The sequence below is a fragment of the Motacilla alba genome, chromosome 8 (assembly GCF_015832195.1).
Source record: "Motacilla alba alba isolate MOTALB_02 chromosome 8, Motacilla_alba_V1.0_pri, whole genome shotgun sequence".
NCBI classification, from domain to species: Eukaryota; Metazoa; Chordata; class Aves; order Passeriformes; family Motacillidae; genus Motacilla; species Motacilla alba.
In genome coordinates this window covers 14,056,306-14,073,238 of record NC_052023.1, presented here as the reverse complement: position 1 = coordinate 14,073,238, position 16,933 = coordinate 14,056,306, and the positions used below count along the sequence as shown (strand labels likewise).

Below are 16,933 nucleotides of genomic sequence, written 5' to 3'. Positions count from 1 at the left end.
GTAGATTTAGTCAGTTGTGGGCTTGATGGGATTTTTTGGTTTGGTTGGGCTGGGGGAGTTGTGGTTTTTTTGTCTGACTGGTTGATTTTTTTTGCTTGCTGAAGAGTTACCATAGTATGGCAGCATTACCATAATAGCTACTGAGGACAAGACTGGAAGACTTCATCTGAAGTGTCTGCTTGATATTACAGGTGATGGAAAGCAGAAGGTGAAGCCTACTGCTCTTGCAGAAACGAAAAAATTCCCTTGACAGATCAGAAGACTTTTCACCACTCTATAAGTCTTAAGAGAAACTCCTACATTTTATATATTACATATATATATATAGATAGATAGATAGATAGATAGATAGATAGATACACACACACACATATGTACTTCAGAACGTGCATTATTACTTAAAGGCTTAAATACAGCGAGATGTATATTTGCTGAATTGAGAGTCTTTCTCTTACGAATATATGTCCTGCAAAATTATGAGGCTAGCTGACTTAATTATAAAACTCTCCTTCCTGTAGCAGTCAAGAATCATGAATTGATAATACTATACTTTAAATTTAGGTTCTGCTTTTCCAGCAGCTCGTAGCCTGCTTTCGTATCTTAAATAAGACACAATTCTTAAACAGAGAATGTGAGCTTCAACCCTGAATTAAGCAAAAGTGGGTGTAGGTTTAATAATTTATTTAATCCTTTAGCACTAAAATCTTTGTTAAGTCCTATCTTTAAGAAGATAAATTGGATAATGGCTGGTTTGACTCAAGATATTTCTAAGTTAGTTCTTTTGAGAGCTGCATAATTTTCTTATCCCATAACTTATTTCCCATGAGTGTTTAACTTCCAGTAATAAATAGAGCCTTGATAGCTTTTTAGCTGGGATTACTTCCTAGCATGTTATTCTTAATATAATAGCATCTGGTTTGCAAAGAGGCAAACAGCAGAGCTAGAAAAAAATTCCTATGGAGAGGTTTCTGATTCTTCTTTCAGAGAATTGTTAATCTCAGGACATGCATGACCTTGGAATTAAGGAAAGGCTGAACATGCAGGAGTGTAAATTGGACCAGGATCTTAATCATACTGGTCCAAGAGAAAGCTTTCAGGCAAGCTTTCAGACTACAGAAGACACTTAATGTCTGTGTGCCTTTCTGAATAAGAGAGGGAACAAAACCAGCTTGATATGGAAAAAAGTGAGATTATCTCAGATTTTGTTTATGCTTCATAATAATAATAAAGGAATGATACATTGGTAATTTATGGATAGGCATATTTATAATGACAAAAACATACTCCAGTAAATAGCCAAATAAAGGATTACTGTTGCTGTAGTTCTACAGAAACAATATTTTAATAATTTCTAAAAATTGGAATGTGTGAGCCTGAAAATAAGGACAGGAGGTTACAGATTTTGGGTTTATTTCTTAGTAGCTATATAGTTAATCAAAGGACATCAGCATACCACTGGGATGTTACACAACTAACTAATTTGCACTTTAAAAAGAACAGTTGAGTTTTAGACATGTTACTAGCTTAAACTGTATGTTTAACTAGCTGACTGATCTTACAGTAAGTGAGATTTAAAAAAAAGTGAGCTGCATTACCTCATTAGCCTAGTATACAAATTCCACAACATTTATATAGCTAATGTCTTTTTACAAAGTTACTTCAAGAACATACCAACAAATGCTCTGAAATTCTCTTTTACATACACTAGAGAGCTGCTGTACACTTCACAGACGTTACTCATGTCATCTTCTTAAATTCCTGATTTCCTGGACTGGAGAATTAAAGCTGAATGAATCTTCTTCTGTGTCAGTTCTGCTCTCAGTGCTCGTAAATCAGATGCTGCCTGCTTTCTCATCTGCAAAAGAACCCATCATTTAAGGAATGGCAATTTAAGGAAGCTTTTTTTGGAGCTGACATGCATATAGGTTTATATAACTAAGACGGAATTTTATACAGGATGGCTGAATACAGAATACATCTTTCATCTCTAAAATTTTAGGTGTTCTAGTGCTACTTTGTTCTGTACTTGCTCTGATGTTTTCAAGACAACTGCAAAATTAATTGTTCTTTCCACTCCTTGCTAGACAATGGAGGAGTCATAGAGTCATAGTAATGACAACCACCCTGGAATACCCAGTAAACAGGAGCATGGGCAATCTCTGTCATGTAGAACACTCCTATTTCAAGCTTTCAGAGCAGGAAAGCTGTCCAGTGTGAAGGCCTATACTACCTCTTCCTTCCAAAAAGAGTCATAGGCAACACTGATACAGAATAAAGCAGATGAAGAGATCTGCAATCTGCTTAGACAGCCTTTTTTCTTTTTTACGTTTTTTTGGGGGGTTTTTTTGGTTGTGTTCTTTTTTCCTTTATACCATTTTTTTTTTATTTAGCCATGGTTTATTTATTACTGCTCAGTGCCTCACCACACCAGGTATATTTCTTCAATTACCTTTTGAATGGAATGGGAATTTTATGAACAAGATTGTGAACCTTAGCTTACATAGTACATTGAGTATCTAAGTTGTTTGAATGCCATACATTCCAAATCATCCGATAACTTGTGTTCTGGAGTAATTTAGCTCAAATGCTAAAGTCACAACACCTAACACCTTAAAACTAACAGCATAAAACAAGAACTGTTTAGCACATATTTGCATCATCTAATACTTGAGAAGGTCTAATTTTTTTTCTATACATTGCCACACTTTGACTGTTCAATTAAAAGGCACAGTACCTTAATTTCTATTAGGAGTCTCATTTTTGTATCATCTAGCTTCCTCCTCAGTTGATGGAGTTCGTGCTGCACTGTAGCAATCCGGATGATTGTGTAATTCTGTGTGAAACAACAACAAACCTCGAGGTGCAGCGTTAGTGCATCTGTTCCCTCACTGGGTGTTACTTCACCCCTCAGAAGCAATCCTCTAACAAGCTCTTTTCAACTTCCCTGCCTTCTCACCTGGCTGATGCCTGCCTGGCTGCACGTCGCTCACAGGGGCTGGGGAGCACCCTTGTGCTCAGCCTAACAGCTCTGTAAATCCTGGCTCCCTTCTCGGGGTGCTGCCACCACAGAACTGCTGTAGGATGGTGCCTTGTGCATATCCTTCATGTGAGACCTCTCAGTCTCTAGCCAGGGAGACAAAAAAACCCACCCCTGATATGCCCCTCAAAATAATGTGTCTGAACATAGCCCGTAATGCAATGTCAACCCTATTCATATTTCTATTTTGTAGATATTTCAAGGTAACACAAATAATACATGCTTGTATATAATATACACTCTTAGATTGTACAGGCACACACCTTTCAGATAGAAAGGGACATTTATTTTTCCTAGGCTAGCTTCAGTTTTGTCAACAGCCTTGCTTCCATTAATGCATTTAGAAAATTAGCAGACACAACTGTTGGAAAGGGTGTTTCCTCCTTTTCTTTTATCTTTCCTCTTTTAATCCCTCTGAACTTCCTATGAAACTCACAGTTGAACAACAGTTGAAGTGCAACCACTTCAAAAGCTACAGATATATTTTGCATGCTCCAGACATTCACTGCCTCCTTGAATCAAATCTTGGATGATAGAAACAAAGTAGAACTGAACAATCCACTAACCATACTGAACAGAAGGGGATTTTGTTACAAAAAGGTACCAACAGAAAGCAGAAAGAAACAAATGCTCAGACTCAAGCACTTCTGCAATCTTTTTGGGACAAATGGCCTGAAGGAACTCCTTCCCTCAGATCACTGAGCTAAAGCTAGTTTACAAGTCATTGGTTGGTAATAAATCTGTTTCTTTAATTTATATTTTATACAAAAAAAACCCCTCAGATTGTGAAAAAAGAGATAATAAATAATACAAGCAAATACCTTGGAGGCTGTTGCTTTGTTTGGTCGTTTTTGGCTATTCCTGGCTTCCAGCTGCAAGAGCAATTTCTGGTGGTAAAGCTCGAAATCTTCTTGCAGTTTGTTTAAAGTGTCCTCCAGTGAAACTGTAGCTTTCTTGGCTTCAAAGTACTTCTTCTTCCATTCCTCACGCACTGCACAGGAGAACAGTAAGAGCGTTTGGTCTTGTTCCCCTTATCATAAGGTCTGCTGAAGACAGCCATGAGAGCTCACCTCACAAGCCTCAGCTAATGCACACACATGGCAGGAGGTTTCTTTAAAAGAAACATTTAGTGAAAAAAATCTTCATTCAAATTACATTCACTCTAAATGCAACTGAATTTTCGCATGAACACCTGCAACAAAAGGCTGCATCTGTCCACTGACATAAAACACAGGGTCCAAACCCAAAGTTTATTCAGCCTGGCTCTTCTGCAGGTGCTGCTGCACCCAAGTGCTCCTGGCCTGTGAACAGTGCTATGCTCAGCACAGTCTGAAGTCCACAGCTCTACTGTACCAGAAAATGTAGCATTGTAGATTTAGGCAAAATTTATGCTCTTGATGGCCAAAGATTTTGAACAGCTTAATTCTGACATCCCAAATTATGGGAAACAGTTCAAAAACCTTTACACTTCACTATGATTCCTCCTATGTTGTCAATGTGCTATCAAGAGGTGGCACGTAAATGCCCCTGCATGTGCTGTGGCAGTCTTATGGCCACTGCATATCTGCAGTCTCTTAAATGAATCCCTTCTTTCAAAGCATAGTTTATAGAAGCAGGACAACTGAAACCCAAAAGAACTCAGCTGTTGGCAGGTAATTGAGAGTGCCTGTCAGCATAGCACTCTTAGGAGGATATTAAATACAGACTTGGATGGCTGTTACTGCAGAAAATGCTCTTTCTTTAATACCTTGTAAAGAAACATGCTTGCTACGTGCCCTTACTTACAAAACTCTTCATGTCTGATAAAAAAAATTCAGAGGTACAGATGCTTCTTACAGAAACTGCAGAAGCTGTTTGAATCCTTGTGAAATAACCTTTATTTTACCTAACTGGATAACTGAATTTAAGGCAATGCAGGTGTCATTTAGGGCTCATCTCTAGCTTGAATTGCAACTCCATGCTACTACAGAGTTACTGCTTCACACCCCCAAGTTTGGGTTTTTTTAATACAAATTCCCCCCACTGCAGGGTGCAGTGCAATCATGTCCTTAGAGAATAAAAGAAAGAATGGGCTTCTCTCCTTTCAATGAGCTACAAGTAATATTTGGGACTTGTAATGACTTAGTGACATTTAAGCACAAAGAGAAAGCTCTCAAAACATCAAAATTATTAAATCTCATCTCTGTATAACTGGGATGTGACTTAGGGAAGATAGTTTTAAGTATAAACTTGAAAATAATTTAATGAAGAAAATTTGTGTGAAATTTCAATGAGATTTGACCTTGTTAAAAACCAAGGCTTGTCAAGCTTGTCACAACAGGCTTGGAACTTCCATGTCATAAGCTGAATATTACTGGATAGGAGGAACAAAACGTATTATGCTGCAATTTAACTGAAGCCCTATCATCACAGTACAAGCCTCTGTAAGCACCTTGTAAGATAAAGGCAGGATTAGGATATGCCCAGCTGCCCTGGGCCTCAGAGAGAAGCAGCCTGCAGTAGCTCTCTGAGCACTGCACATACATGAGACACAACTTGAATAGTCTAGAAAAGCCAGAACAACCTTCACTTTATAAGACATGCCACAAAAAAAAAAAAAAAAAAAAAAAAAAAAAAAAAGGAAGGAAATACTTCAACCTTGAATTTTTCTAGCATGCTATTACACAAAATGAGTCTTCTTGGAGCTATTGGTTAGCCAACAGCTCTCTCTGTAATTAAGCTCACTGACAAGGAGACAAATATTTTCACATTGGTTTCAGTGTAATTTCTCAATCACTCCAAACTCCAAAAGAAATTAAAAGTGTACCATGGTATCTCCTCAGCTTATTTTGTTCCAGTAACCCTTTAGCTTTTCTGCTCAGTTCTTCTCTAGTTTTTTCCATGTGCCTTCTGTCTTCCTTCATTTGTTGCAATTGTTCTGCCGTCTTGTTTTCTAAAGATATTACAATTATATTTAGCAAGCATTTGAATACTCTAAGTACAAAGGATCAGTAAAGCCTTCTGTAATGCACTCATCACAAATTATGGCAAAAGCTCTGTCAGAACAAGCAGTAGAAACAGTTTTATTTTAATCAGGTTTCATTTTAATCTAACTTTTCAGAATGGCTGGTGCTTTAGAAAAAGGGGGAAATCCAGCAGGCATCCAGGCATGCACACACACATGCAAGCAAACATCTTTCTGTATGTTTAGAAAATGTATCACTAAAACTGTGTAATCAAGAAATATATTCACTCCATACATTGCAAACTCTTGCCAATGAAGCAAAAAAGCCTCCTAAAGACTATTCCCTGCTCAAAATACATTGCAATATAAACTGTAGAAAAATCTTGCCTTCAACTCCAACTTGCAGGACAGTATCTCAGACTTCCACTAGTCTGCAACAATTGGTCTAACACTTAACTTCTCACTATCCTCCTCCTCAGCAACACTACTTGCAATTTTTTTTGCTATATTCTCACTTGAGCCTGCAGTATTTCATGTGATCTCCCTCTTTTTCTCCTTCCATCCACCTGACAAGTTGGGTTTGCTAGTGCTAGGAACCTGCCAAGCTCTAGGATAGCCCATGCAATCATAAATACCTGAAATTTTCTACTCATAAATTAAAATTTGTAACAATACTGTGAATTAATGCATGTATAGTGTAGGTATTTATGTCTTCATTGACTCTTCAGTCTTGATTAAAAGTTCACTTCCTTGCAACTTCTTGGAATCATGTACTCACTTGCTGCCTGAATTACAGGAACTGGAGCTGGATTTACAGTAAGTGCCAAAAAAGGTGGACTAGGAGCTGAAATACACTCTTTAGGACAAGTAAGATGATTCTGCTTCTTTTCATCTGCCTATAGAGTCAAAAGACACAACTGTAAGTACATAACCATAATCCTGAATAGTTACATTAAAAATATGCCCTAAAAGTGGGCTGAGTGAATGAGAGGGCTGAATTTGACTTCTGCAGGTGGGCTTTTTTATTCTGTTACCAGGACACATGACCACTAAATTACAAACATCTGGATGTCTGCAAACAAAATGAGAGCACTGAACACTTCCATCACAGAGAACATACAGACAAAACTAAAGATTATTGCTACTGGCTCTTGTCCATGCCCATAACCCCCAAGTTACTGACGGTGTCATGCAAGACCAGGAATTAAGGGTCTTAAAATGGCCACCTGGTTTGTTAATTATGAATTAATTTGTTAATGATGAAATAAAACCCTGCCAATTTCTAAACTAAAATTCATAATTGCAGATTTTAATTGTTTAGAAATGTAGTTGATATTCATTAGAAAATCTGCTAAGTAGCAGAGCATGAACAAACTTTTCTCAATTATTCTCAAATCTTTCACATTTGTAACAAGTCACCAGTCTTACAAAATTAGACTGTTTCTAGGTGAAGGACTGTGTTTATTGCTCAAGATTACTAGGAATGTTACCTTGAAAAACATACCTGATTTTCCAGTTTTTCACCAAGACCAACTCTAGTCTTAGTTCTGTTTTGCTGCAAGCTAAGATAAAATCAAAAAAACAAGTGTAAGTTCATTGACCAAAATGTTTTTTCCCCTCCTTTTCTTTCATTTATTTGAAGCCTATAAAGTAAGTTTGTATAGGTGAATTAATATTATCCATTATTTTAGGAGATGCATTATTTGCTAACCTTTGTTTTTTGTGAACATAATCTGCAGTTTGGTCTTCCATTATTTTAAGAATTTCAGCATCCTGTGTTCTGTCTCTTCTTAATCTGGTATCTTTTTGGTAGTCATTATTTTCCATGTTTGCTAGTTCTGTGACAGGACAGTGATGACAAAAATACATAGATTACACTTGCAAAAATCAGGCTGGTTTGACTGTCAATGACTGGACTTTCCAACCTGTATTGGAAGTTCAGTGAATCAGCACAAGAAGTGGTGTTATCTCTAGGATTTGGAAATGCTCCATGAATAACAGAAGAAAGAAATCAAGGGGGAAAAAAAGGTATTTTTGTTATTAGAATTTATATCTGACTAATTCTGGTGATTAGACAAATGTATCAACTATAGTAAAGTGTTTATGTCAGCACACAGTGCTAATGAAACACTCACAAGGTAAAACCACATCTCTTAGGAAGATGATATCATTATTTTAAAAAAATTGAATATTGTTCTCATAGTGCTATTTCAACTTACACTTTATTACAGATTTCTTAAAACTTAGCTTTACTTTGCTTTCTAGAACTCTTGCTTTAGCAAAAAGACAATAACAAACATGTGTACCCTTTTGATATTTAATGTGATTTTGGGGTCTTTGGTTACCCTGGCCTTGTTCATCACTGTGGTTTACATGAGTAAGAGCACTCCCTTTGGCTTTGTCATTCCTCTTAGGAGCATTGCAGTCTTCTTGATCTTGGCTGAGATTATTCTGCTCAGAGGTTTGTAATATCAGGTCACACTTTCCAGACTCCTGGTCTGCAGGATTTGAACGACTTGGTGTGAAGAGAGATCCATCAGATCCACTTTGATCTGCAAAATAATTGATAATATGAAACAGAAATATTATTTTACTGTAAATGTTAACCATAATATTTATTTTTCTTCTCATTCATCACCCTCCTTCACTACACTGGTTAAGTTTACCTGTTTCTTCAAACTGTGTTTCTGTAATCCTGTTGTTATTGTCTTGCTTATTGTTTGTGTGTGAAACTGGAACAGGCTCTTTCTCACCCCATTCCACAGGACTGGGCACTTCCAGATTTTCCACCTGATGCCTGCTTCGTATACTTTCTAAAAATGGTTTGCCTTTTTTAGGTTTCTGTTGGGAAAGGCTGGATAATCTCAATCCATGACCAAACCTATTCGCTTCTTCACTAATGTGATGTTTTTGTTGAGGTGATGATAGCAATGGATAAACATCTTCAAAATATTCCACTCCAGGTAATAAATATAATTCAGGATAAAGTGCCTGAAATTACAGAGTATATCCATCAGACTGGACAAAGAAAATGTGCAATGTAAAGTTTCTGAAAATGGTACCTTACAAGCCATTCAATACTTACATAAGGAGGAGCAAATGACTTCAGTTCCAGCTCTGTTTCCTGCTTTGCTTTCACCTCGGAAGATAAAGTATGGCAGTGTAACAAATACAATATTTTTTCATCAATAGTGTTGCATGTGACATATGCAATCTATTGTCATTTTTACATACTGCATTCTTTTATAGCCATCATTACAATCTGTAGTGGCCTTACGGGGTAGAAGTATCTCAGAGTATATTTGTATTTTCTGACATAGTTCTGAAACTTTGTCTATTTTTCAAAATCCTAATCCAACCTACAAGATTACATGCACGTACTGTATGGTTTTTTATCCTTTGCACTTTCTCTTAAGGTTCAAAGGACCTGATCCAACAGTCACAGGAAAAGAAAATTTGCAACTTGCTTTATCAAAAGTTGCTTCAAGTTGAATCTGGACAGAAATGCTGAGTCTCACATAATTTTCTCCAGTTCCCTAATACAGTATTGCAAAATATTGAATGTATATGGGGAAAAAAAATCTGATATTATCCTGTCTTCTTGTATTTATCATTGTCCTTCATATTTTTTTGGTGACATACACTTTCACATTTAAACAGTTGTCTTAAAAACAAAGTCTAAAATAGTCAATATATATTTGAAAGATGTGCTGCAATGTAAGGAAAAGAAATCTGAGCTTACTTTCAAATAATTATATTGAATTAAACACATAGGTTATATGCAAAAAAAGGAAGAAAAAATGAACACGATTTTAGTTGATGTTTATCTTTTCATTTAAAAGACCCTTGCTTGCAAGTAGGGCACAGCTCTTAGTTCTGCTTACATTGTTAGAGTTGTGAAACACAAGACTAAGGGGAGAGAACACTCTACAAATATTTGATCATGGAGATGTAATTCACTGAGGTTACCATGACCCAAAACAACAAATAAAGCAGTTGGTTTATTGCTTTACACTTTGTTATAAAGTTAAACATCAAGCAACAGTAAATACCTCAAAGAAAAACTGTATCTTTCATTTGTCTCTATAAATCCACATGTATGTTACCAGTATCTTTAATTCTTTATTAACATAAAATATTTTATTCATTTGCTGGCATTATAAAGGCTGGAAAATGTCTCCATTTATCTCTGAACTATGTGGGGAAGAAAATGAATCATCTTACTTATTGTCATCCAGTTAAGAAGACCTCAATTCACTGAATACAGATGCATACTTTCCAATTTAGATTGTATCACAGTCTTTTAAGTTTCTTTTCATGTATTTCCACCTAGTTTTTTCATATTACTTAGTATTTATTCTAGTCTTCTGTGAGAGTGATTTTAGTGATAATTCAACTAGAAATGAAATAAAGAATGGCACCAAATTTCCTGCTTGCAGTCAATTTCCAAATCCATGAGAAAGAGGTGAAATGAGACATGGAAAAAGTATTCTATACTTACATAAATGACTTACATCTTTGTGTGTTACATGAACAAACTTTCAGTTGGACTAATTTTGAAGTTCGTTTAATCTTTAGCCATACATTTAAGATATATATGTAGAATTGATGTGAGGAACAGTTATGATTCACACATGTAGGGGTTTTATTACTGACATCTCAGGCTGTACTATTGGACTAAACAGTGGAACATCCAGAGAAGCTTTCATTCAGAGAATGATATCTTAAATGCTTTTGGGCAGGTCACAGCAGGAAACTCTGACTGAGCTTCCATTGCAAATTTGTCAACTGAATTATTCAGTAGTAATGGCCTTATGGGTTTGGGTTTTTTTTAATGCAACCAGATTTATCATATTTAATCCATGGGCTTACCAAAACCATTATATTTTCACTGGATGGTGACTAATTACACCTGTTGCTTTAAAGGCTACTTCTAATACAACTGTCCAGCTTTGCCTTTGCACTTGGGGAAGCAGATGTGCCCTGACAAGAGCTTATGCTGCAGCATGATTAAAAGAAATGCTAACAGTGCCCCCAAAGTTATCTCTACTTTATGTGATATTATCTTATTGGCAGGGATGAAACCTCTGCTTTACATTATAAAACAGAAGAGCATTAAAGAAAAAAAAAAACAAACAACTTACCACTGCTAGTTTTTTCCCAATGCATTTTAAAAATCTGAATTTATCTGCAACTGTTACTCCACCCAGGTACTCTCCAAGCCTCTCCCGCAGCACTCTCAATGTGATGTGAGGAGACACCCTAGAATGTTGTCATTCATTAATACATCTGTAAGATCAAATAACGATGGCTAGTTAGTAGGAGGGGGAAGATAATGGTCTGTACGTGCTGGCTTGCACAGACAGAATGACCAAAACTGGGAACTGTGTCCTAGAACTGAACCCACTTATTAGAGATAGGCCAGAGGGTCTGGGTGTGGCACTCAGAACACTGCACTCTAAGGGCTGTCCTAACATTAACCAGCAAGACTCACATTGTATCAGCCTCACACAAAGGGAGAATATGGAAGCAGACAAAATATGAAATTTACTTCTTCAGAATGCTGTAGCTCATCTGCAGATGAATAACACCACTGGAAGCTACAGTCCTGCACTTCCATTTAAGTGACACAGTTTCATGGGGCTGCACCAGCACTGTTGAACATTCCCTTCCAGCACCCAGGGCCAGAAGAGCCTTCAGCACTGTCCACTTTAAGCAGCAGGCACATTCCTTTGCTTTTGGCTTCTCCAGCACAAATTTACAGTTGGGTGTGTGCATGCAAATGTATTTTAAATAAAAATCAAACACTGCAGTGTGAACATTTCCACCATGATTTGAGGATGAGAATGTTGACACCAATATGAATTGCATCATTTAATGCACTGCTTGAAAGTATGCAAATATTTAGGTAATGAGCTCAGTAGAAAAATCACTACAGAATAAAAAGCATCTCTGCACAATAAATCCAAATGTGCCAGAGGCATACCAAAGCACTGCAGCACAGCACAAGCAATTCTAATTCTATGTTGCCATATAAGAAACCGGGGAACAAATGCAGCCCTGAGACTGTTAATCACCAACTCTGATTAAGTGGTAGGATGACTTTGGCCAGGCAGCTCTCATTCCTCAAGCTTGGGGGATAGCACATGCCATTCTCAGCAAACAGTACAGACAAGAACCTGCCAGGTCTTCCATTTGAACAGGTCTTCAACATGACCCTGTCAAGGCTTGTTTGCACTTGCAAGCAGCCCTATAGACCTCCAGTCCACACCTCAAGAATGTAGTAAAAACATACCATTTCATCTCATGAACACAATACTGCAGTGGGCTACAAGGCTTGCCTTCTATTATTTCAAATACTCCGGACTTAGAGGACCCTTCTCAAGATCATAAAACTGTCCTGGAGCACGGGGAGGAGACCAAAGTCTGCAGAGTGGACACATCTACAATGTATAATGTGGGAAAAGTATCTAGGTATCCAGATCCTGAGATATAGGGCAGAAATTTATCTCAAACTTATTTGCCAGTGCAGCTGCTAGGAAAATGCAATAATATTAGTCTGTCACTTGCTGCCACTGGCTGGCAGAAAACAGTCACAAGCCACTTGCTTCAGGGTGTCCGTTTAAAAGCAATGCAAACTAGAGTTCATTGCAGCCATCTCATCTAGAAAGAATAAAAGTTTTGCTTCTGTGGTGAGGAATGAGGAATGAAAAAGAAAAAAAGCTCACAGAGGCTAAGAAATCAAGTTCATGGGAACAAGAACTCAGGGCCATAGACAATTACACCCTTAACATCTTCCTCTAATTTCACAGTTAATGGAAGTGGCCTGTACTTTGACCTAGGAATCCTTTGGAAAGCTGACTCAGACAGCACTAGGATTGTCAAGCTGACTGAACAACAGAACTATCAACAGCGTCCAAGCCACAGGAGTAGCAGCAAGGCTGCCATTCCCTCTCCTGGATTATAATAAAAGAAGTTTTCAAAAATATTTTTTGTTTTCAAAGACAGTGATTCACTGGCCAGGTACTAGTTATATTGATACTAATGTACTGCAGCATTGCATAGTACCCATAGAAGAATTAATCAGCAATTATCTAAGAGTCATTAGCAAGCAACAATATCCAGGCAGATATAACCCCACTGAAATCAGTGAGGATCCTAATTTAATTTGATGCCTCAGTGAAATAAATTTACACTAGAAAATATAGGGCAATGGCAGATGTCCATGACATGAAATGAAGCTACCACTTCAGACCTGTATTCTGCACGTCTGCTGCAGACTAGAACAGCAAAAAAATGGGTATATGCACTGATTTTCTCTGGTTTTGAGCAGCCTTTCAACAGAAACAGCTGTGAGAATGAATACATCCTGCCCTACCTGACTACTTTCAGTCTTTTCAGCTGCACTGTATATTGTCTTAAGCAGATAATACAAGACTCAATTTAAACTAAATAAAACCTCTATTCCCTGCAGTTTTAGCTGAATTGACAGGTTTTGCACAGATGTAGACAAGGTGTATGTAAAAGCTCAGTTTCAATACACATCTTTACAATAATGTACATTACATACATAATTACATTTGATTTTCCTACAACTTCTCACCCCACTGGATACTAGATTTTGTGAGCAAAGTGTTTTAGGAGTATTAAAAAACTTTCAAAGTTATGACAGATGAAAAATACAACTCCTTGTGCCAGGTTTGAGCCTAGGACTGGGAACCAGGATATTCTTTCACTAAGTCTTTTAAACAGCTACCTGAGAGCACACACAGTGCATGGTGTTGTGCCCAGCCTTTCACTTTCTTCTTTCAAGAAGAAAGAGGAAATGCTGCTGGTTCGTGGGCTGTAATGCTTCCCCTTGAGAAACAAGGCTTCAGCTCTTTCTCTGGACTGAGAGAGCTCAGATCATCACATCCCTGTTCTTGGGAACTGCAGGCTATCCTGTCTTCATCAAGCCACTCTCTTGAAGCTGGCCCATTGCCCAGAAGAATTCCAGCTTTTGATAATCAGGCTCAAGGAGATAGAAAGAATATAAGACGTGATTTTAAAATATAAATCATTCTGCAGAAATACTAGCTCTGGAAGTGCTTTTCAATGTCTACACCATGGGCTGCAAGGGAGCTAAGCCTGATACAGTACAAATTAACATAATTCTAGTTATGGTCACCACTTACACTCCAGAAATTAAATTAGACCACAAGGTTCTGCTGGCAGATGTAATTGTGCTCTCTAGAGCAACAGTTGGACTAAAATTTGGACTGAAGGACAGTGTGAAGGACCTACCACGTACCTGAAACCTAAAACTACACTCACCTTATAAATCCAGCTGAGATGAATTTGCTAGTAAGAGCTACAGGAACTGTATTCAGCTTGAAATTCCACACTTCTGCTGGGACATAAAAAACATGAAGTTCCAACAGCTAGAAAAAAGAACAGATGTAAATGTATTATTATCCTCTTCCTATACACTTTGTTTTGGTTAGGTGGACTAACCTACACTCCAATTTGTGTAGGCAGGAATGGTTCCTTGGGATTAGCACGGGGACTAGACCAGTGAGGCCCCGTCTCACAGCGATGACTAGATTGTGAGAACAGTGATAGAAGAGCAATTTGTGACTGAGTGCCAGCTGAAATAAGGCACATTAGAACAAGCTCCCCAGTGGAAGTGAGATAATAGAGGGCCTGTGCTACTGCTGTATCACTGTGACAGCAATGGAGAGATCTTACCAAAACCAGTAGATACTCTGGAGAGTGTCATGACTACAAGAACCCCTCAGCTGAAATCCTAACTTTGTTCATCTCACAAAAAAATGTAAAGCCCTGAAAGCTTGATTCAAATAGCACCACAACTTGACTGTGTTATCAAGAAAAAAAAATTCAAAATATTTCTGACTGTTTTTAACAATATTAGCTACCTTGGAAACACAAAAATGTTCCTGCTAATAGCTGCAAAAAGAATAACTAAGCTGGCTCTGAGCAAGGTTCACTTGGGCTGTGTTTGGACCCATGGTAGTTGTTGCACTGCTAATTTTCAGCTCTTGATATTTTTAGTAAAAATCAGATAGTATTGACAAGGGTGATACACTTCCTTTAACTAAAAGCCATGCAAATAAGCTATAATAAATATTTCTGCAAGTGTTGAGTTACTTAATATGAACTAGAAAATAATTCTTTCTACATATACTGTTTTAAAAGCACATTTTTTTTTCCTCTCAGGTATTCTAAAACCTTATTTTAATGTATTCTTATTTTTTGTTTGTGAAATCTAAAATATCTGTGGGGAAAAGTTCAAAAACTCTCACCTGTGAAGTTCGAGGTCTCATTTGACTCAATGACATGTTGGTCCCTCTATGTGACCACAGCAAATGCCAGGTGGGCTTTCTAATTTTCTTTTTGATTGAAGCATTCTTTAGGAATGAGTTTCATGATAATCTGTTATGACAGAAGTTACTTCATAAATATCCTTTTTTCATTTACTGATCTTCATTCCACTTATGAAAACGGAAGCTGTGTCTGTGCTGAGGCAGAAAGCTTCCAGCTAACTGCAAACAGAATCAACCACACCTTCTACACAAGTGAGTATCACCTAAGTAACTGGGGGAATTGCTAAACCATAGCCCTGCGCCTCTGAGATCTGCCCTAGGATATTTCCTCTTAACGTTTTCTCCCCTTTCATAAAAATATTTTGGTAGTATACAATTTTCTACACAATTCCTGTGTAGAAAATGTTTTCCTAAAGACACAGACCTAAATCCCCGCAAAAGAAGATTTTTGCAGGACCTGGATCTGATGAAGTGATAATTATTGTGAACTGGAGCAAACACCTTGTGCCAGCCAAATGCAGCGTTCTGAGGAAACGCGACTGTGCTGGGCAACCACGTCAGAAAAATACTTCCATAAATTACAACCGTGGTTCTGTCCTGACATTGCTATAGAATCATGGAACAGTTTGGGTTGGAAGGGGCCTTTGAAGGTCAGCTGGTCCAAGCCCTGCAGTGAGCAGGGACACCTCCCACTTGGCCAAGTTGTCCAGACCCCCAAGTCCAATCTGGCCTTGAATGTTTCCAGGGGGAATCTGGAAACAGTGGAGCATCTCCCTCCTCTCTGGTTAATCTGTTCCAGGCTTTTACCACCTTTAATGTACAAAACTTCTTCACCTCTAATCCCATCTCTAAACCCTCTCTTAGTTTAAAACCATTCCCCTGGTCCTACTGCAACAGGCCCTGCTAAAAAGCTTGTTTCCATCTTTGTCTTTTTGTTAGGAGTTTCCTTGGTGTTCTCATTTTGAAGGCTTTTCCAGCCCCTCTGAGGTTACAAACCTCCTCTGGATTTTCACCTGCTGAACTCAGGCGCTGTTCTCCTGCTCTCAACAGGATCTCTCCACTCCTCCTGCCTCTACCCCAGCTACTTCTAATTCACCTGCTCTTGAGCACGAGTGACCGGACCTTCCAAGTCTCACTTTGGCGCTGTGGAATTAAGATTTCCGCATGTCACTGGGAAATACCTACTTAACAGGGCCTGTGTCTTTACTCGCAAGCTCCCGCAAATGGCCCGGGTGTGACACCCCATCCCTGTCCCGCCATTCCCCGCCACAGGCAGGCACAGCAGGCACAGCACGGCTCCCGGCCATTCCTCCTGGGGACACGGAAGACGCTGCACTTTGCAGTACCTGATGTCACCCCGAGCTCCACTTCACTGCCGCTCCTGGGCACTTTCTGCAATGAACTAGGACTAGAAAACTGATCCTCCAGGCTACAGTCAACATTCAAACTCCTAGCACGAACTAAGTTAGGAACTTCCTTCATTGCATCTCAAAATAACCTCCGAACTTGGAACCCAGCGGATATTATCACCAAGATTCGCCACCCGGGTGCGAAAGCAGCCTCCCCTCCCAGCGCCCGCGGTGAATGTGCGAGGGCGGGGTTATTCCTGCGCCCCGGGCGGGTCCCGGT

General features: G+C 38.4%; 1 protein-coding gene across 3 annotated transcripts; it reads right to left on the bottom strand.

Moving 5' to 3' along the window:
- Positions 1 to 57: 57 nt before the first annotated feature.
- Positions 58 to 16,840, bottom strand: SPATA1 (spermatogenesis associated 1). 3 transcript variants are annotated; one of them, XM_038144583.1, is made up of 14 exons: positions 16,651 to 16,840; positions 15,284 to 15,413; positions 14,295 to 14,401; positions 11,126 to 11,243; positions 9,067 to 9,120; positions 8,648 to 8,972; positions 8,288 to 8,533; positions 7,693 to 7,819; positions 7,486 to 7,543; positions 6,760 to 6,877; positions 5,844 to 5,969; positions 3,859 to 4,028; positions 2,735 to 2,833; positions 58 to 1,855 (listed from the first exon to the last, which is right to left on the bottom strand). In XM_038144583.1, the coding sequence occupies exons 2-14, from the start codon at positions 15,317 to 15,319 to the stop codon at positions 1,751 to 1,753; spliced, it is 1,689 nt and encodes a 562-aa protein (XP_038000511.1). In that variant the 5' UTR covers positions 15,320 to 15,413; positions 16,651 to 16,840; the 3' UTR covers positions 58 to 1,750. The 3 variants fall into 3 exon arrangements, with proteins under 3 accessions (XP_038000511.1, XP_038000512.1, XP_038000513.1); XM_038144584.1 differs by having other exon boundaries at positions 8,327 to 8,533; XM_038144585.1 differs by lacking the exon at positions 5,844 to 5,969.
- Between the last annotated feature and the right edge of the window lie 93 nt (positions 16,841 to 16,933).

Bases quoted from the DNA above. Each gene is read 5' to 3' on its own strand.
- SPATA1 (XM_038144583.1), bottom strand. From the start codon at position 15,319: ATGTCATTGAGTCAAATGAGACCTCGAACTTCACAG. The intron at 8,973-9,066 runs GTAAGTATTGAA...CTGTAATTTCAG, and splicing joins AGTCATTTGCTCCTCCTTAT to GCACTTTATCCTGAATTATA. The intron at 2,834-3,858 runs GTATTTGCTTGT...TGTTTCACACAG, and splicing joins ACAAAGCAACAGCCTCCAAG to AATTACACAATCATCCGGAT.